Source organism: Hermetia illucens, chromosome 1 (genome assembly GCF_905115235.1).
Source record: "Hermetia illucens chromosome 1, iHerIll2.2.curated.20191125, whole genome shotgun sequence".
NCBI classification, from domain to species: domain Eukaryota; kingdom Metazoa; phylum Arthropoda; class Insecta; order Diptera; family Stratiomyidae; genus Hermetia; species Hermetia illucens.
The window spans coordinates 177,834,283-177,856,580 of NC_051849.1; the positions used below are offsets into that span (position 1 = coordinate 177,834,283).

Sequence of the window (22,298 nt, forward strand, 5' to 3'; positions counted from 1 at the left end):
AGTGAAGGCAAGACAAAGTATATGGTGGCAACGTCAGCACCGAAAACCAACCAATCAACAACATCAAATCGCACTGGTCAAACGGGAAGAATAAAGATGGGAGAATACAACTTTGAGACCGTTGATAATTTCTCCTATCTAGGGTCGAAAATCACAACCGATAACAGCTACGATGATGAAATCCGCGCACGGTTGTTGTTAGCCAACAGAGCCTATTTCAGCTTACAAAAACTGTAACTTTTTGACTACTTCTACACTGCTTGTTTGTTATAGTGGGTAGTTTGAGTTATAGGCAGCGAACAGTTGTTGTAAGCTGTATTATTTTTAGTGAATTTTTGAAAGTCAAATTTTGGATTCCATTAGTAAGTTCTGCCATTATCATGACACTTCATAGAGAAGAGATATATTTGGGTACATGACCTTGGTCCCCCGGATTCGAATTCCTGTTGTCGCGGATTTTTCTATTCGGCTCTGTGTTTGTCTCGCTGCTGTGAGCTTATCACTTGCGCAGTGATAAGTTTGATTAAAACTGAAGCACAATCTGACTATGTGGGTAACTTATACTCCACCAAGGAGTGAACAAGAAACACTAAGTGTGGTAATAATGAAACTAAAGCACAGTGTCCTTGTGGATAAAATCGGAGAAAGTACTTATTAAAAGGAGGAGAGTGTGAGGACGCCTTTTACTCTACAAAGGAGTTGCTTCAGTGCGATCATAAACATACATATCTATATACATATCAATATATTCCTTGGCTGTTTCGCTTAGCCATACATACATTTCCCATTTCATAGCAAGTCTTAAACCAGCTATGGGATTCGAACCGAAATCCTTCATGGCAGCTATTGCTCCTCCTATGATAAATATCTAGGAAATTTTTGGCTCTCATGTTGTGAAGCATATCTTCGGTCTCGTTAAGTCCCTAGTTTTTTGGGCGTGGGTTCAAGCGCATAAGCATAAGCTTTTCAGAATTCCGTCCTTGCAGATAATGATGTTATTATAATTATTCCTTGCTATATCCACGAACACCGAGCGATCCCGCAATTAGTGAAAAACGTGACTCCCTTTTAGGTGCAGCAAAGTTTTGAGTAGCAGAAATTTGAAACCCTACAACATCCCAATTTGAAAGTAAAGAAATACAAAAGCTTTGCGAGAAGCCTGTCGTAATTACTCGTGTATGCTCCATGAAACTTTAGAGCATATTATTAATGTTACGTAGTCCTTGTTATTGTTCAAATTGAATCCTATTTTCTCGCTGGAATGGAATGCAACTAAACCTGAAGTGTTTTGTTTAACATAGATTGTATTGTGGCTAGTTTTCCGTTGTGGATGCGTGTATGTGCGTTTGTAACATCTAATGGAGAAAAATCAGTTCATTCCACAAGGACTTACCCTTGATCCTTCTGTTGTAGTAACACATGTGCCGCCATTGAAACATCCAACTCTGCCACAATCCGGTATACCGGTGAAGTTTTCGGGTGGCGGTGAAGTTGGTTGAGGAATGGCGGGTTGCTCTGTGGTCACGGCCGGTTGTGCATAGGTCACTAAATCTTCAGTGTATAGGGATTTAGTAGTATGTTCAGGTATGAATGAGAATGGTGGTGGGGTGGGACGGAATGAGGGTTGTGACGACCATGTGGATGATACTTGAATAACAGTTTGAGTTGTTGTTACTGGTGGAGGAGGGCGAGTTGTGACTAGTGGCGGTACAATAGTAACCGTGTGTTGTGGAGGTGGAGGTGTAGTAGTCGGGGGTAATGTAGGTGGAGGGGGTTGCGTTGTAGCGGGAGGAGGTGATGCTGGACTAGGAACTGGCGGTGGATACGTGGGTATTGGACGGTAAGTAGGAATTACTGGAGATGGTGGTGGTGGGGCAGTTGTAGTAATTGTCGATATTCTTTCTTCAGAGTCTTCTGACGGCTCATAAGGGTAGCTGGAAGGTGTAGTGTATTGAGGGGGCGGTGGGGGTGGTTTGTAAGTTGTAAAGTGGCTTGAAGCTATTAGCTCTTTTGTAGTATCGGCATATTTGGTTGAAACAAAAATTTCCGGGTATTCCGTGAAAAAAGGAACAATTGTTGTGGTGATGCCAATAAGTCCACGTGGCTTGGCAGTGGTAGTCGTTGTTGTCTCGGCATCGTAGTCAATGTACTCTTCTGAAGAAGATGAGGTTGTTTCAAGTGGTGCGGACGATGACTCACTCGATGACTGCGTTGGCATGGTCTCGAATGGTGGTTCCGTTGGTGAGGGTTGATACGATGGTATCGTTGGAGATGGTTCAAAGATTGATTTCGTAGGTATCGTGAAACTGTGTGGCGATTGTGTTGGCGATGTTTCAAATGGTGTTTCTGTTGGCAATGTTTGATATGGTGGTTTAGTTTGCGATGGTGGGAGAATAGTAGTTCTGCTTGACAAATCTATAGTTTCTGTCGCCCCTTCTCGATATGGTGTTGACGCTCTAGTTGTTGTCCAGTGCGTGAATTCTATGGGGGTTCGCGATTTATGTGTGGTGTATTCATCGTAGCTAGAAAATGGTGGTACAATCGTTGTTTTATGATAGACTGAAGATTTAGTTGTCACTGGAACCGGAACAGTAATTCCCCGCATTGTTGTGGTAATAGTTGAATCGAATTCAAATCGAGGTTCTGTTGTTAGGTTTTCAGTCGATTCCGATTCACTAGAAACTGTCTCGCCTGAATCCTCGGTACTTTCCGATTCTGGGGTACCGGTTGAAGTTTCGATTTGAGCTCGTATTGTTGTGGCTTGAGAGATAAATGGCGTAACTGTGGTAACAGATGAAGTCTTTGTTGCGGTGTACCAGTGAGTAGGATATCGAGTAGTGGGATATCGTGTTGTTGGGTATCTAGGTATAGAAATTCGCGTGGTTGTTGGCGGCCTCCTCGTCGTTGTTATGGGAATAGGTGGCGGACCTGTGTAATTGCAATCTAATAAACCACCATCCAGCATCAGACATTCACAAAATAGTCCGGTCAAAAGTGGTGGACAGGAGCATGTGAATGTGTCTACACCATCTATACAAACGCCACCATTCATACATTTCGGTCCCAATTGACATTCGTCATACTGATATTCACACCGTTCACCATGAAAATCTGGTACGCAGTAGCATGTCGGCACTCCTTCTTCCATTAAGCAAAGTGCATTGTTTTGGCACGGACTTGCGGAACAGATCAGAATTTCTTCTTCACAATTGATTCCTGTATATCCCATTGGACAGGCGCATACATATGCTGCGAGTCTGTCCACACAAACCCCACCATTCTGACATGGTGACGATTCGCATTCATTAATTTCATCTTGGCAAATATGTCCTCGCCAACCAGGCGCACAACGACATGTGAATTTGAGACCCGGTCCTTCAATGCATTCACCTCCATTGTGACATCTCGCGCCAGTTCCTGTAAATAGTATAGGAATTTTTATCGTAACTAATGAGGGACATTTCAGGCATTCAAAATTGATTGCAGTATAAAGTTTTTGTAACACTATTTTAAATAGTTCTCTATGCTTTGAAATTTCTGATGTTTGCGCTTGTTTAGATGCATAAAATGGCATCCAAAAACATCAGATATAGACAAAACTACACGAGCTGTTTATCCATGTTGGAAACAAAGTATGTGTATATTTTAAAAACATGCTTGGGAGTTTGAGCTTCCAAACTTTCCGGTGCAAATATTACAATTTTACATGACTTCATCTGACATCCGCATGGCATGCATCCTCTAACGTCCTTGCGCTCTTATTTTAGCTATCCCTTGGCATCGGAAATTTTCACTACCTTTCTACTAGCTAAACTACGTGCGAAAATGTTACACTTACCTGTTTCGCAAACTGCAACATCTATCTCACAATGTGTTCCTAAATATCCTGGCGGACAGGTGCAAATGTAACCGTTGTCCCGATCCCTGCATATGCCACCGTTCTGACATGGATTAGACAGACATTCGTCGACATTCTCTTCGCAATTTACTCCTGCAAAAAGACAGTGGAAGGGGGGCTAGTGAGCTAGGGATTAATATAAATGTAGAATAAAGTTGAGGTGTGAGAAGATAAAATAAAAATTTTCTGCAAATTTTTGGAATGAATGAATCTCTGGAGTGAAATACTAAAATATTTCAGTGCTACTGGTGACGACAAAAACAATGGCATAAAGAGAGAGTGATGAAATTGTTTTGCATCATCTCTCAGCTTGGTAAGGGTTAAAAATACGTCGTCGGTTATTTTTGAGATAGAAAATTGAGATGTATGTGTGTGGGTATTTATATGATTTTCCGTTTTTCAAACATACTTGCAAAAGTGGTGACCGGCTATTTTAGGACTTTGTCGATAATTTTGTCCTTACGAGGTTAGCAACAGCTCAGGCATTAAAAGGGGAGGGTCGATGTACATTCGGGTCAAAGCTCTTAGTATAATTCGGCACTGAATCAATTCAAAGTAATTTGCGATTGGGAATGGACATCTGGTAAAGTCCTAATCAAAAACAATTCAATCATGTTGGATCCCCTGCCTCGTCACTAACTGTGGGAGTACACATGTACTCCGTGACTACAGGATCCATACCTCGCCCAAATCGAAACCAAGCCAGTTTCGCCAACCATTCCAGTGCCTTCATGAAAATATTATTTAATATAACTTTTCAACCATGAAGGGCATGCATACATATATGGACATACAAATGAAGAATTTGACAAGAACTTAGCAAAGCTCGTAACACTAACATTTCCTACCGCTTTTCATATATATATATTTGCTCTACATTTGTAAGCATACTTCCGTACATACATTACAGTGTGACGAGGGAACGAATTAAAGTCATGATTAAAGCATATCCCGCACTGATGTGCTTCTCGGATACGGAGTTTAAATTACCACTTAGTTTACCTGACTGGGGGTTTGGGGTTGGTTATATTATTTATATACGCTCAAAGGATAAAGGGAAAGATGAGTATTTGGCATTCGAACGAATATTCATATATTTTCGTATGTGCAGAGGGAATTGTGCCTTTTGTTTGGATTCGAATAATGTTGAGGCTTTGTGACATAATTCATTAAAATGAACGCATGGGACGTAATTATTTGGCTTGCTCTGGGATTTTGAAGGTGGTTATGATGTTTGAATTAACTTTGATTGATAAATGTGATTTTGGATTTATATTCAAATGAAATGTGATATTGATTTTATTTTCGTGGAATTTGCGATTACAGTGTAGCCGAATTTCAGCAGTGACTTGGATAGGGATCAGGGTTGAAGATTCGAAATGGGTTTTTTATTAAATAGAAAATAATATCGCATGAATAAAGAAATAATTTTATTCCTTGGTGTAAAAGTGGTTAAAGGCAGGAAACAGCAAGTTAGTTTCTTATCCAAACAAGCCAATCCTTACTCAAAGCGAACCTACTATAGGTTTTGTATAAAGGATACATTTTCTACAAGTTGGTCTACCATCCATACAGAGCTTTAAAGAAAGGACTCGTTGGTTTTTAGTTCATAATTGTAGGTCCTACTCTTCTGAAGCACAAATTATATCCGTCCAATAAAGTTTGAAGTGATAAACAGAACAGATATAACGGCAGCTTCAATAAATTTATCTTCTTTGCGCCAAATGTGGGTTTCAAATCGAAGTGAGTTGCTTTTAATTGTGTAACCTTCATTTCCAACATCAAAATAAGACCCAACAAGAAAAATAAGTGTCTAAGATATGTTTTAGTGAAGGAAAATCAACAACTTTTAAAATATCAGGCTATTTTGGTGTTAAATACCCATTTATCATTTTAGCGCCCAACGTGGAATATTATTTGGTGGTCAGTTCGTCTTCTTACTTTTGCTTCTTTTCTTTAGTCTTTATCCCGTTCATAAGTGGGGTTGGCTTATCGCCATGTTCTTCTATCAAAGGCCTGATCTGGATACAGTCTTGAGACTTTCAAATTCCCATCCAGCGTATCAAGCCACCGTTGTTTCGGCCGGCCTTTTGGTCGTTTACCATTGACTTTGATGTTCAGACCAATCTTGGCAAGTAAATTCCCGTTAGTATAGATTACGCAACATCTTCTTTCCATTACCGCGAGACGCCGTTCATTGTCTTTTATAGTTGGCCAACACTTTAATCATAGAGGGCGATTAGGCGGACGACACTTCGGTAAATTTTAGATTTGAGACTTTCGTTCATACGTCTATCATAACGAGCACCAGTTGTAGAATGCCACTTCATCCAGGTTGCGCTAATGGGTGTAGCAATTTCATAACGCAGTTCTCCATTAGCTGTAACTTTTACTTCGCACCAATCTTTAAACATTTTGTTTGATCCTATGTTTAGATCAGATTTATGCAGTTGCAGTCAAAAGAATTAGTCGCTTTTGTAAAAAATAGAGTACAGAGAAGAGGCTTTGTCTGTGGTTTGGCCTTCTTACAACCGTTTAGTGTGCTTATCCTAAGAAGTCTGGACGATACGCACATCCTTCTAATGCCTTCAATTACTAAAATTAAGTATAAAAGCAAACTTGAAAACGAAAACAAAATATGTTCCATTTGACTTCAGAATTCGCGAAGTTTTGGCACCATCTTCGAAATATGAGATCCTATCTCTACGTAGATTCAACGAATTTTGAACGTAGATAATCTTGTTAATAAAAATTTTTGAAAAGTTACCCTTCCATTCTTGCAAAGCTTAAAAGTTTGGTTCTTAATTTGGTAGCCCACTGGGTGTTTTTCCGTTGCTAGCTTTTTTGGAGAAAAACGCTTTCACAGTCACAGCTGTGTCGAAATTTTCTATGTTGGACTGGTTGGTAAATCGAGAAATCGGTTCACTTTCCACGTGTAAGCATGTGGATTTCAACCTGAGGAAACCTTCGGTTCGGTCTCTTTCTACACCTTTTTGTGATCTTCGCTGGCCCCGTCCTTTCAAATTAGACTTGCATTTAGCGAAATTACCTTCATGTAGATGCATCATTGGTTGGCTTGGCCTGGATGCTCTTTGTGTAGTACATTCTGCCGATTTGATACCTGCATTGTTGGTGGGGCTGGATCTAAGAACTAGGTCAACCGCACATTCATGATGATGGTTGATGAGCTTTCGCAGGAAATAGTTGTGTGCTATGTGGTATCCGCGGTTTCTCTATCTCCAAGTCATCTTGCTCCCTTATTGTCTGGAGTCAAGCTGCTGAAGGAATTCATTTAATTATATAATTATAATTCTCTGCTTTCACCATCATAGAGCATTTTCTGTCATTTTCATCATTCCATTTCTAATTCTAATACATCTCGTCCCGACTCAACTGTAGTAAATTACGTCAATTAGTATTTCAAAACATTCACTTCAGAATGACCATTTTAATTTCATTTGAAAATTTTTGCTCCAAACATAGATCCTTCCGCATCTTTAAATCCTATTTAGTTATTGTCATGGTCTTTGAATTTAAAACTAAAACTCTCATTAATTTTTTCGTGCTGGAGGTAGCATTGCTATGCTATTTGCTTAATTATGTCAGCGTTCAATTATGTGTATTTTCCCTAAGCATTTCCCCTCTAGCAAAACAGAAATATTTATCAAGGTAATGTTGCAAGACTGCTTATGTACATTGCATTTGTTGAGTATATAGAGTGAGCTGGTGATTGCTCTGCGAGTCTAGGTTATTTAAGAACAACTGACAGTAGAGGTAGACGGTTAGTGGGTTTGATTTGATCGGATGACCGGCTGATCACTTGGTCGGACGGAACAAATTAAAAAGAGAAAATTGCTTGCAAACAGCGCGATGGCGAACCTTTGATAGATTGAGGATTTTAGTGTTGGAGTTTCTGCACTTATCATGTTTTTTGTGAAAACTCCGTGTACTTTACAGCTTGTAATTTCGATTGATTACAGGTGCTTGTATTTTTGTGAATTCCGACTTCAGGAGGTTTCGTGTTGACGTATGGACGTGTCAACTGTGAACCTTTTGCCTTTCTTTGAGAGAAGAACCGTAGAAAAAATATTGATTGTATTATATTTAGAAAACCAAAAAAAGAGGCTAAATTTTTTTATAATGCCGGAAAAGATTTTTTATTTCTCATATACGGATATTTCAAAGACTAGTTGTCCTCTTCCATAGTGAGATTTAGTCTTAGTTTTCCTGCAGTCATTTCGTAATTTCTCGTGGTGCTCCTCGTTTGTTAAGCACTTTGAGGTTCTTCTGCGGTCGAAATGCACTAGAGCCTTGTGAGCACAGCAAATGGTGTCGACAAAACAGGAGAACTGCCCTTCGTTGCTAACAGAACTGCTTTGGATACCTATGTCTTGTGGCTGACTTTGGTCAACTTGAATGGACATTCTGGCTATCCCTAACAGTACACTTGAATCAATAGTGGTAACCGTTGCTGAGAAAGTGCCTGTGACAAAAAGGCAGGCAGACAGCAAACTGATTTTAATAAGGCTTTGTTTTGCACAATGACTGGAGGTAACGTACGTAGATTCCTTCAGTTACAAGAGTGGTCTGAAAAGTTTCCGACCTCAACTTGAAAATGGCAGCAATCGTCAATAAAAGCTGCGGAATGTGGTTGCGCATCTTTTGACAGATACTCACCGAAATTTCAGTCATTTTGGACGCGCAGTTGTTGTTTGACAATCGTTTGAGTGAGTTGTTGTATTTTTGTGAAAATGGAAAAAAATCGAGTATCGAGCTGTCATTAAATATTTGTTTTTGAAAGGCAATACGCCAATGCCAATCAAAGATGAGTTGGACACTGTATACGGGGACTCTGCACCATCATTTACCACCGTGAAACTTTGGGCAGCTGAATTCAAACGTGGCTGTTCAAGCTTGTGTGAACGTTCGGGACATCCAAAAGCTGCAACCACTAACGATAACATCGCTAAAGTTCACTAAATGGTACTAAACGACCGTCGAATTAAAGTGAGAGAGATAGCAGAGGCTATGAATATGTCAAAGGAACGTGTTTGTCACATATTGAATGAAGATTTAGGCATGAGAAAGCTATCCGCGCGTTGGGTGCCGCGTATACCACGTTTGATCAATGTTGAGCCTAGGATCCCCAAATAAAAGAACTCGTATTTATTTGTTGGAAAAATGTGGGAGGATTTCGCTAATACAAACAGTAGAGTATATTCAGATGCAGCTTCGAATAGGTAGGATGCCTACTTTAGAGAGTCTTCGAGCCTACTTTTAATCATGGCATTAACAATTTCACTTCTATTGCGTTAATGACAAGAACGGTATTTCGCTTATTGACAGACGAGCCGCGACGGATAGATAGCGAGAATATTTCAAGCAGATTTCAACGGAAGAATTTGTTCATCCTCCACTTCAACAAACATTGCCGGCATTTCGAGCCATTCCATCTATCAGTGCCATTGAAGTTGAGGAAACAATAAAACAAATGAAATCGGACCTGGCGATCTCGCATCTGAGCTCTGGAAAACGAAGAGTTGGGACCCAACATTGTGGCTCAGTGAATTCTCCAATTGAGTTATTGACAAAGGTAGAACTCCATTCGACTGGCAAGAAAGTACGACAGTTCCAATATGGAAAAACAAGTTGGGAAACGGGAAGCTGGACGCTTCAGGTATGAAAGGTGTGTTTCAAAGTCTTAAATTTGCACAGAAATGGTAACTTTGACCTGTTATAACTGTGTAAGTAATAGTGTGATTTCTACCAAACTTGGAAGGATAATGCTCTATACTATAGCCGTGATTGATTCGGATGAACTTAAGGGGGGTTTGCATTTAATTACTAAAAATTATAGTAATATACTATTATTGACTGTTTTGACCAGATATCGGTACGGAGGGTATTTCGGAGCCTAGGCACCATATAGTGACAGCCTCCTGATTTTTTTTAGACTTTTCGGTTGGGTAGTTTCTGAGAATGGGTCTGTTAAAGAAATTCGGAAATGGCGGAAAGTACTAATCAAGACCTTTCGTTTGATACCCCACATGACTATATTTGGTGAAAAAAAATTTACATCCCCTTAAATTCAACGATCTCAAATTAAATCTGAATACAACTGAATTTTTGACGACCGATCCGCAGGAAACAGGCACTATCGCTGTCGGTTCCATTGAGTTGCGATTTAAATGTCACGGGTCAATGCTATCAACCAATGTAGAACTGTATTATGAAATTGCTTCGTATGGTCATGTAATTCACGCTAAAGATAAATCACTTGCGAAGATTGGTATGAACATCGAACTTGATGGTAAGCGACCAAAACGCCGGCCGAAAGAACATGGACTTGATTTGCTGGATTTGAAGGTCTTACGACTACCTCCAGATCGGGCCTTTGATAAAATAAAATGGCGCAACCGATCACGACGAGCCGACCCGGCTTGCGAATGGGACAAAGGTCAAAGAAAAAGAATGGATTATGCCATCTTGGCACCCAACTACCACGGACCCCTGAGTGTCTAGAAGTTACTGCTACCTCAAAAATGTAAAGAGAAAGAAACAAGGGTGTCACCTCTGTGGCGTATAAGATAAAATAAGGGGGACCTTGGTGTTGAGTGTATGTGTTGTTCTTCTTTTTGGTGTTCTTCCTTTGCAATGCTTGAGTGCTAGGTTTCGCGCGTCATAAGGTAGCTTCTAGACCGTATTTGTTCTTTGGATGCAATATTGTGATATGTGTTGCTTTTCCTCAAATTACCGCTGTGGTTAGGTAGATGAAGATGGTTCATCAGATTCGTTGGTGAGACTATACTATACTGATTACTTTGCCATGAACATACTGTCAGTGCTGTCTAAAGTTTTATAAGGTAATGCATTTTGTTATGAGAACCTTTTCTGTTTTCTCCTCCTTTGTCAGTTCAGGGCTGTCTAATTATTTTCTTTATAGAGCTGATTACTTCGCAGTTCTCGATAGCTACAATTAATGCTATATCGCCAATATAAGCGATAGATTTTATAATATAAATTATTTGAAAATGATAGACTCTTATAGAGACTAAAAGACATATGGTCCTACAGAAAGAAAATTCATCTTTAAGTTTGCCAGCATTAGGCAACAACCCCAGCTTTGCTATTTCTATAATGAAGGAAGGATACACCTTGGCGAGTTGACTTGGTAATTATTTCAAAGGTTTTACGTCAATAAAGATTAACCAGGGGAGCCTTCAGCTTGATTTTTTCTCCTTCGATATGAGATTTCTCTATTGGGCTCTCCGAATTTTAATGGTATTTCTTTTTACACTCTTTAAATTGGGATCAACTTCCACTTTTCTTAGTATATCGATGTACGCCAAACCACCTTTGTTATAGATGATAATCGGTTCGGACGAATTCATATCTTTCCATTCTTTTTCTGCACCATTTCAATCTAATTCGATTCACGTATGGCTTCATGGAGAGCAGAGTTTTTATTGGACTTTTTTTCCATTTTCGGAATGGAAAACTTGCATTTTAGATACGCGTGGTCTCTCAAAGGAACCTACTTATTTACTTGCTGCCTTTTATTTGTCCATGTGTTGATTATAGTGCTCACTTGCGTTGCTTATGATATTTCTGGGGATTTGGGCTTTTCCTTTCTAGCCTTTTTCCTGCGAGTTTTCGAGAAGTACTCCACTGGTAATTTTAGTGAACTCAGAAAGTTTAGCAATTTTTTTATTCCTTCATTCTTTGTGCCAATTTGCTATTTTGCCCGGATTAGGAGATCTCTCGTCTTTGTCCTTTGTTGCTCTTGTCATCGAGTACCTCTAAAAATTGGGTAGATTACTTTGAATAGCCATTACCGCCTCTCACAAGTTTCTGTTAATACTCCACTAACCCATTTGCAAAAATTAAATGCCATGCTACTCAATGTCATCAACCAAATCATTATGGTCGAGACACATAGACGCTTTCTTGCTCACGTTTAAAAGATGATATCCAGGCTACCTCCTGTGCAGTAAGTTCCTTCTTTGGACAGTCCTGTATATATTGTTCTTCTAATGAATGTTCTTCCCTTGATGTCAATTTTTACGAAAACGTCTGAAATGAGTGGCCCGCATATCTTGGTCATGAGCTTGGTTCTGGTAGAGTCGGGAGCCTTTCAAATCACCTCCTCATCAAACCCGGTTTTAATTTTGATTGAAATTTAAGGGCATGCTGAAAGCACTATATTGTTTTAGATTATCCCAGACGACGGACGGGTGGGTCATCGTAGGCCTAATGCCCATGTATTGTCAGTAATACAAATGGTAAGGCGCATAAATGTTAACACTTTGACTCACAGCATTCGTAAGCTGCGAATTAGCTTGATCATGTCAGTGAAATTGAAAGCGAGACTGTTTAGAATAAAGACGAAAGGTCTGAAGAGAAAGCACTTTGATTTTTGATCAGCTGAAAGTTGTCCTTCCCACCAAGTACCCGTTTGGAAATCTTTTTCAAACAGATTTTGGGCGGGGGGGGGGGGGGAACGGTGGTGTGTACATGAAATAGACTTGGCTGCAGCAATCTATCAAAAGGGGGGATTTAGTATTGATTCGAAATTTGACTAGATGCATGCAAGCTCATTTCCTGTAGCTTCGGGATTGGATTACATTTATAGCGACATAACACCATCATGAATTTTTCATCATTCTATTACCATGATTGCATTCCTGCTTCCAGTTTTAGTGATAAAAATACTTAATCACTGAAATTAACTCATTTAATCATTCAACCTCGTATCGATCCCATTAAAACTTTGTACATCACATCACTGTCGTCTTTCCAGTGGACGTGCCTAATTCAAATTACACATTCGCATTAATTAGTGAAACATAATAGTGATCCCCAGTGCCATATACACATATCCTTGATTATTGTACCCTTGGGTCACCATTTTAATTTATTTCGGTCCATTAAGCATGTAAACCCTATAAAACTGGACAGAATTCGTTAAAGTCCGATTTGTAACTTTTCACCTTCTACTCGATGCCCCGGTACTCTGACCACAGCTAAATTTAGAGGACTTTTGTCCGCAATCGACCAATTCGTATATCCTGATGGTCATTCGGAACACAAAAAGGAGTTGAGAGTGTGTCCATTTATCGTTTGAAGGACGGTAACAGCTAAACATCCAGATACCTCAAGGGCCTTTCTAAAAATGTTTCATATCATTCTTTGTGTATAGTGAACAAGTTTGCAGATATGTATGTATGTTGGTCCTGTGAATGATGCTGCCACGTATGTTTCAGGTTGGATTCATTGTACGGATGGCGATGGATAATACATCAAGGATTGTAGCATCAACCGCACAGTAAATCAACAACGAAACCATATTAAAATCCCTTTTTAAGATTGACTTCAGATGAATTTGAAGACTTTTCAAGAGTCTATTTGTACACTGAATTTGTTAACCCTCGGCTACCTTTCAATTCTACTTTGGTGCTTTATAGTTAATGGATAGTGTAGGGTCATTGATTTCGAGCATGTGCATTAAGCTATATACGTACAAAGGTATATACTGTATTTATCAAAGGATGGGGTCATCTGAAAAGGAGTAAATCTGTGCCTAAGCGTTGAAAGATTCAATCATCAGAAAGGTCTGGTCAACAATTTCCTGCAATATGTATGAAGCTAGGGGTTGGGTTTTGTACGATATAAAAGAAGCGATGATCCGCTACTTGGGAGCTTTAGTTATATAGTTTAAATTATATTGACAGAGAACTTCAATTGAAACTTTGATAGCTTGATTTCAATGACCCAAAGAGATTCTAATTCCTATTCTCAATGGGCACTTCTGGCCGATTATTTCATTTCATGAGAAAGAACGGTACATCCCAATGGATTTGAGGTTATTTCAAATTTAGTTTACGTAACAGATCTTAACATTATTTGACTTCCCAAAAACCTGCTCATCTAAGGTTGAACTGGGTGAAATATTCATCAATTTCCAAACAAGTGGTGCTAATGTCCTTCACACAGGTTAAACTTGGCATCGAGGATCGAATTTGAAAGCGTTGAAGAAATTGTGATACGTCCAGAACAGTTACTTAATCCTTCACTTCAGAATAAAGTATTTTCTGTGAAACTTTAGCCGGGCAATTGTCTGGCGGTTCAATTGAGAAATTGAAAGTTTTTCCTGCGCGCCGACCTCGTGCCAGGCCATCAGCCGAGGCGGTGGTACTACAGTGCATCAACAGAGATGAATTCACCAGGGTAATGCAGTCGTGATTCATACCTCTGATATGCCGCCACAAACCTCCGCCCCTAACTGAAACCGCGCGGGTCCGGCAGAGGAGCCCCGGACGTGATCCCGCAAGGGAGCTACCGGGCGATCCGGACGCTTCGCGAGCGCTTTTTTGGAGCGTCCATCGTTTCGCTGCCTCGACAAGGAAAACTTGGAACTTTACAGGGGACCTAGTATAGTGGGTGTAGTGGCCTCCGAGTTGCGTCCACCCTAATGAGCATTTATGTTCATGTTTCGAGGTCACTGGGAGTGTCTCGCAAAGGGACAATGACTTCGAGGCGGATGGTGTGGAAGCACTTAGTCGACTGAGGGAATAGGTCTACTTCTTTTTTTAATGCTAACCGGTTCGTCGTCCTGTTGCCTGGGTGCGCAAGACTGTGTACTGCGTGAATTACTTCCTTGCGAAAATCGGCCGGAATGAATGGCCTAGGTTCTTGTCTGACGTCTCGCAGAGTAAGTAGGAGTTTGAACCGAAGATAGGAAACACCTTGAACTTGAATTTAGAGTTTGCCCTCTGAAGCTCTTCGTCGTCTTGTAACGCCTCGGCCATTGCCGCGGGGGATGTGACCTCCGAGATTCGAAACAAGTGTCCGCAAGGACGTTGTCTTTTCCAAACACGTGTTGAATATCGAAAGTAAAGGCTGATAAAGCTCAGTTGCCGAACTTGGCGAGGAGATTCTTGGTCGGGCTTCTGTTTAAGCGCGAAAATAAGGGGCTTGTGGTTCGAGAAGACGGTGTACGGGCCGCCCTCAAAAGAGAAACGAAAGTATTTAATGGAAGGGTGTGCGACGTGTAGCTCACGATCGTAAGCGCTGTAGTTACAATGAGCTGGGTTGAGAAGAAGCTCAACGGTTGCTAGGTTTGATTCACCCGTTTGTGGCCAGCATGCTATGGTAACTGACTCATTTAATTTATTCTGTCTAACAAAGAGATGGTGCAAATGAGACCAGGTCTCCTTCTAGTTTATTAAGTTTGGGTAACAGTGCCTATTTTTGATTTCTCCATCGAGGGGTAAGTATTCCTCCCTTCAGGCTAGTTTTGAACATGTTGACGAATGTGGCAAGCTTCCATTGCCTATTTCAAATACCATTCAATCGCCCATAGATCGAAATTACCATCAAAAATTGTTGGTTTCCTTTTTTATTTTCCAAATCTGAGTCAGGTTGTCCAACATGCTCTCGAACGGCGCCATTGTGAGTGTATATCATTTAGTTTTGTCGACACAAAACTAGTTTCAGGTTGATTCGCATATTATTAGCAGCTTGGCTGTCACACGCTCATAACATCGTTCCATTTGTGGAAACGGTCACCGTTATATTATCTCCAAGTGGAGTTCGTTTTTTTTAAACTTATGTGTCCCATTCTTGACCCTACATGAGGATGGACGATTTCGTAGCCTACATAACGACGAAATCTATGAGCGATACCATGACCGTCAGGTTATGGATAAAATCCGGCTCAATAGGTTTCGGTGGGCGGGTCACTGAATTCGTGTGGATGAGGATGATCCCACCCGGAAAGTCTATAAGGGCAATATCTATGGTAGAAAGGGAAGACGAGGCAGACACTGCCTAAGATGGAGCGAGGGCGTAGGTCAGGACGCCAGACAGCTTTTAGGGATATCGAATTGGTGGACCTCGGCGCAAAACCGGGATGTCTGGAGTTCCTTATTAAGGCAGGTCTAGACCGGATAACGGTTGTTGCGCCGTTGATGATGATGATGATCCTCTTCTTCATCCGAATTATTTTTTAGCACCGTCTTTTTCATTACATTGTGCTTGGATTGGATAAAATCAGAGAATGCACAAAGTTTAGGTTCAGAATGAAGAGCAGCTACCTCAGAACAGGATTGTCGATAACGGAGTGAACTTCTTTGTTTGGGAAGTTATTCTGTTATCTTTCACCACTCTAGATATTGGAGAATACCTTATACCGTAGTTCAGCGCTCAAGTGCACTAATTTTCTGAAGGGATTTCAAAGCTTTTAGAACGACGAAATCTTTGAGTCATATATTGATTTTGCAGTTATAGTTAAATTAGGCATGCCACTTGTTCCGAATGGACGAGGAAGTCATTGCCCGGAAAGTTTAAAGTGAAATATCTATCATAAAGGACGACGAGATAAAGGTTGCACCTATGACAGTAGTAATAATGAATTGGAGACCCTTTCCATTACTGGAGGCCTCGATCGCACACCAGTTGTTGCGCTATTGATGATTATGATTCTCTTCCTCGTAAGTAACTCCTTCTCTCAATTGCTTGTTGCGTCGATCCCATGGTGATCAAACTGCCTCCCAAAAGTGCCATGTTATGCATGCAACTTTAGAATTCACTACTCATATTCAGTATAGCATTATCAATTCAATCAGTATTCGAATGGCTGAAGGGAGGTGGAAGGTCGTGGTTTAAATCTCACTGGCGGCAGAGAAATTTGTTATTGTGACTGGATGTCGGATACCAGTCGACTCAGGTGCGAATGAGTACCTGAGTCTTGGCCTGTATTGGTCGTTTTAATATCGAGTAGAGTTTCGGTAAGTATTTTTACTGCCGGCCCCTGTCTATCAGTATTTTTAGCCGGATTATTTAAGCCGCAAATGTCCGAATAGCTCAGTGGTTAGAGCACTGGGTTATAATACGGAAGGCCGCGGTTCAAATCTCGCTGGTGGCAGTGGGATTGGTATCGTGACTTGACGTCGGATGCCAGTCGACTCAGCTGTGAATGAGTACCTGAGTCAAACCAGGGTAATAATCTCGGGCGAGCGTAATGCTGACCACATTGCCTCCTACAGTCTATTGTGGTGTACCGTTACGGTCTTGAATGAAGTGCTCTAACACACTTCAAGGTCCTGATCCAATATGGATTGTTGTTCCAACGATTATTATTATTATTCAAGCCGCCCGATTAGCAAGATAACTCTTCGACTGTCGAGTGACAGTTGGATCATAAAAGCGGTCGGTGTTCAACTTGAAGGGTAGCATTTTTCAACCTTGCGAGAAGTGCCAAACATTTGAAGAATTTGTCAACATTCTGAGAAACAGATGTTTGCTGCACGGGGCTTTGATGTTAAGAATCAAGATTGATTTTTGTCAAAGAAAGGCAGTTGAGGGACGCGAAAGCCTGAGACATTACATCAACTGACCTTTCCCAGTGGAAAGCTACTCAAAGGATGAAGCGGTGTGTTCAATGTTAACTGCCACTAAGATCAACAGAGACCAGCAGGAAAAAAAATCAACCAACAACTATAAGACGATTTTTTCTAGTAGTTTTATTCTATTTCGCATATATCGACAACTTTTTCCCTTTTTCAGTGCTCTAAGATAACGAATGATGGTGATAGAGAGATGGCAATTGCAACACACTTGAAAAAGGTATTGCTATCCCGTTTACCGCGTTTGGAGACAATATTTCCAAAAGTGTTTTAAGTTAAAGAAGAACTTCTCATTTTGAACCGAATTAGAATGAATTGGAAACTGGCTTACAAAATAGAAAATTCGCATCAAAGAAACTAAAAGTTATCGCATGATTTTCATCCTGAAGCGACAAAACTGCGCCAAGGTCTTAGTTAATAACATAATGGTCCCTCAACAAAATGAGGTATATATATATGGTTACCATTCACTCCTTGGTGGGGTATAGCGCGTAAACCACACTTATGCGTCATCGCTTACGGATACGGCCACAAACATACTTGGCCCCAGCCCCAAAAGGAGTCGGAACGGCTGGTTTGACGAAGAATGTAAGCTAGCAACGCAACGGAAGAATGCCGCATACCGAGTAATGTTGCATTCTCAAAGAACGCGGGCACGCGCAGAAACTTATCACGAACTCCGTCGAGCGGAGAAGCGGCTTCACAGATGGAAAAAGAAAGCCTGGGAGAACCAACAAGTCTGTGAACTAAAAAAGTACAAGGAGCAACCGCACCAGGCGCGGAAGTTTTACCAACAAGTCAGCAGGATGAAGCCTTATACACCTCGATGCTCGTCCTGCCGAAACAAAGAGGGAAATCTGATTTCCGATAGAACGGGTATATTGGAGCGATGGGTTGAGTACTTTGATGAACTACTGAACAACCAGAACATCGGCGAGTTGGAGGTCCCGCCAACTAAAGACGACGGACAAATACTGCCACCACCAAGTTTAGGAGAAACAGTCCGTGCAATTCATCGGCTAAAAAATCATAAGTCGCCAGGAGCCGATGGAATTACAGCCGAATTGGTTAAATATGGAGGCGACCAGTTACACCAAGTGGTTCACCAACTTGTGCTCAAGGTATGGGACAACGAATCAATGCCTGACGACTGGCAAAGAGGCATTATCTGTCTCATATATAAAGAGGGAGATATCACACAGTGCAGTAAATATAGAGATATCACGTTGCTGAGTACCATCTATAAGATATTCTCCACTATCTTTCTAGGATAGCCCCATACGCCCAGAACATCATTGGCCCATACCAAAGAGGCTTCACTCCAGGCAAATCAGCAACAGATCAGATTTTCTCTCTGCGACAAGCGATGGAAAAACTGTTGGAATATGGACAACAGTTGCACCATCTTCTCATCGACTTTAAAGCCACCTATGATAGCATAGCCAGGGTAAAACTGTACACGGCCATGAGAGAATTCGGTATCCCGACGAAATTAATAAGACTGACTATGACTAGGCTGACCGTGACCAATGTGCGAGGAAATATAAAAGCAGCAGGATCACTCTCAAGACTATTCGACATCAACGACGGTCTACGAAAAGGGGATGCCCTATCATGCATCTTCTTTAACCTGGCCCTCGAGAAAGTGATCCATGATGCTGAGGTAAATGCAAGGGGTACGCTCCTCTTTAAGTCCACCCAACTACTGGCATATGCTGACGATATCGACATCATTGGAAGAACCACCCGAGACGTACAAACTGCCTTCATCCAGATCGAGCAGGCGGCGCGAGATCTTGGGCTGCACATCAATGAAGGCAAGACAAAATATATGGTGGCAACGTCAGCACCGAAGACGAATCAACCAACAACATCAAATCGCACTGGTCAAACACAAACACGATGAAGAATAAGGATAGAGAATACAACTTTGAGACCGATGACAATTTCTCTTATCTAGAGTCGAAAATCTCAACCGATAACAGCTACGATGATGAAATCCGCGCACGGTTGTTGTCAGCCAACGGAGCCTATTTCAGCTTACAACAACTGTTCCGCTTGAAACGTCTCAGCATAGGGTCAAAGCTCTTTGTATAAGACTATGATCTTGCCAGTCCTTGGAAACTTGGGTTCTTAGCAAGGAAAATTGCGAACTCTTGGCCGCATTCGAGAGAAGAATCCTCCGAAGAATTTTTGGCCCCCTACATAAGGATGGACGATTCCGTAGCCTGCACAATGACGAATTCTATGAGCGCAACCATGACCGTCAGGTTGTGCATAAAATCCGTCTCAATAGGTTTCGGTGGGCGGGTCACTTAATCCGTATGGATGAGAATGATCCCACCCGGAAAGTCTATAAAGGCAATATCTATGGTAGAAAAAGAAGACGAGGCAGACCCTGCCTAAGATGGAGCGATGGCGTAGGTCAGGACGCCAGACATCTTTTAGGGATATCGAATTGATGAATAGCGCAAAACCGGGATGCCTGAAGTTCCTTATTAAGGCAGGTCTAGACCGGATACCGGTTGTTGCGCCGTTGATGATGATGAAAACTTATAACGTATGATGGTCATTATCAACACTTACGATGACGGCTAAAAGACGCTAACATGCGTCATCGCGTGAATTATTTTTTTCAGTTTGAGTTTTATCAACTCAATAGCGGTGTACTTCGTTGGTAGAATCAGGTCTTATTTGGATTGTTAGCCTGCCGGGTCCCAGGGCAAACAAAGAACAACAACAAATTTCTAGTCCTTTGAGTCGCCTCTTACAATCAAGGAGGAATTATAGTGTTTTCTTAAGGCCCAACTCACAGGGCGCAAAATGAGGTAGCATATCTCAATATGTACCTGAATAGGCAAGTAACATCTAGGACACATATCGCGATAAAAACTTTCCAAATGAAACTGAAAAAACAAACGAAGACAGATGCCTGTTGTTGAAAATCTTCATAATGTTAATCTGAATTTACGGAATTCAGCTCTGTAGGGCTCACATCTAATACCCAGGTGGTATGGAGATCCATCGGTGCATCTTGTTATACGAACAAATAAAACAGGCACAGCCTCTTCAAAATTACGACAAAAAACCTACTTCCCACGCTAATCTCTTAGTCTGGAGCCTGCTGCAATAGCCGATAGATAAAAAATTGAATTTTAAGTACAAAACTGACGTAGAACGTCACGTAGACACCATGCTCCTTGCTACAGATTAGCAAGGCTGGTGTTCACTGTAGCCAATTCTTGATTAGCTTATAATTGCCCTCGTATGAAACAATGATTGTTATTTAATGACATCAGTAAATTGTTCTTAACCACGTTTCCCATTGGGAACATGTGTCAAAAACTAGACCCTTGTTCGTCTACTTAATTAGTCCTTTGATATTGACTTGAGATTTGTCCTCCAGTAATTACTATTGAAATGGAACTATATTTTTATTGAAGTTAGCATAAAATATAGGAAAATATATCTCGTTACACCTGGCGTGACACCCAGATAGCGAATAATAGAGAAAGTCCTTGAAGTTTCTTCATTGGAAATATTTGAGCCTATCCCCTTTTGTTTTATGGAGTTTCCTTTCTTCAAGAAGTAGCTCGGTACCAATTGATCTCTTTGAACATTTCTCAAAAGTGAAGATACCTCCTCAATATTGAGTTTTTAAAAACAATGGTAATTGAAGGATTTCTGCATTACAACAATCTTCCTTTTTAGAGTTTACTTCTCGCCCACTCAGAAAGAAACTCCAGGGAGAGCTCACTATGCATTCAATATTTATAGGATGGTTTGGTATACTGGGACCTATCTATACACATTATGTTTAAAACAACGCAAGGAAAACTCCTGCGTACAACGCAGCCATTTTCCTACCACATTACAAACATGCTCGTATTGCGGGTTATTGCACTCCACAGACTAGAAACGCAATGCTTTCGCTTACTGTTTATTGTCCACCCTAAGGCAACTATAATACTATGCTTCCTTGTTGAATTATTTACGAGCCTCCCACTTTATACGACTGTAACTCAAGAGCCTTTTTATGCACGTGACCTTAGGCTTGACTGTATCCGCCAAAAATTGAAAGTAAAGTCGCGTAAAGCAAGTGATGACTTTAAACTGAGGTTTTCCCAGGAATTCCGACCATTTACCTCATAAATATCACGGTGCAATGCGGAGGTTTGCAGTCAAGGTAAGAGACAGGTGGGATTTGCGTACGTAGAAAGTAACATGAATTTTACAAAAGAATTCGCTGATTTCACTCTAAATCGATTTTTTCGCGCTTCTTAAAGATGTTGTTCTTTGGATCAAGGAAAGTTGTAAAGAAATTTTTATTGAGAAACTTGGAAGTGGCAGAGAAATTGCAAACATCAAAAGTCGGGCACCTCAAGCTAACGGGGATGGAAAGTATGTGTGGTTATTGTTCAAGGTCTTAATGAAGCGAGGTCTTTCCATCTTTACCTATTTTTTACTGAATAATCCCCTCTAGGATCAGATTTTGTGGTAATTTTGAAAGTTTTTTGTTATTAGCCTTTTCAGTTCACCGACTCCTTTCTCCCATTTTTTCTAAAAGTAAAACTTTTAGGTTGGGTAGATGCAAATACGAGCGAACGTGTTTCAGGATATGGTAGCTTTTCAATTCGAAATGCTGTTATTTAGGTTGATTGATACCACTCAAATCTGCATGTATGAATGCATAAAATATACGCCAACTTGACAGCAATTCTGAATGGAGTTCAAATTGAAACTGACTGATTCGACACAATCGTCCCCTACATGAATAAATCCACCTAGGGTTCAGCGGTCGATTTAAAAAAATCAACGTGCCTTATTTTTCCGAAGGATTTTCATATTTACTACCAGGCAACCGACCGGCAATAAGTTCAACACTCGCACAAATCGCTTAATGTAAGAGTTACTGGCCCTTTCCCGTAACTACTCGTATATCCTTTCAATGTGTATAGTTGAAACCATGGCCATGGAGAATGCCAGGGGCAAAT

General features: G+C 40.8%; 1 protein-coding gene across 1 annotated transcript in view; it reads right to left on the bottom strand.

The window, feature by feature from the left end:
* Nucleotides 1-22,298, bottom strand: part of LOC119658570 (protein eyes shut) — a 230,622-nt gene that overhangs the window by 99,121 nt on the left and 109,203 nt on the right. The window contains exons 4-5 of the mRNA XM_038066021.1: nt 3,839-3,991; nt 1,394-3,417 (exon numbers count right to left, since the gene is read on the bottom strand). Coding sequence (XP_037921949.1) covers nt 1,394-3,417; nt 3,839-3,991 — 2,177 coding nt within the window. The remainder of the gene's footprint in view (nt 1-1,393; nt 3,418-3,838; nt 3,992-22,298) is intronic.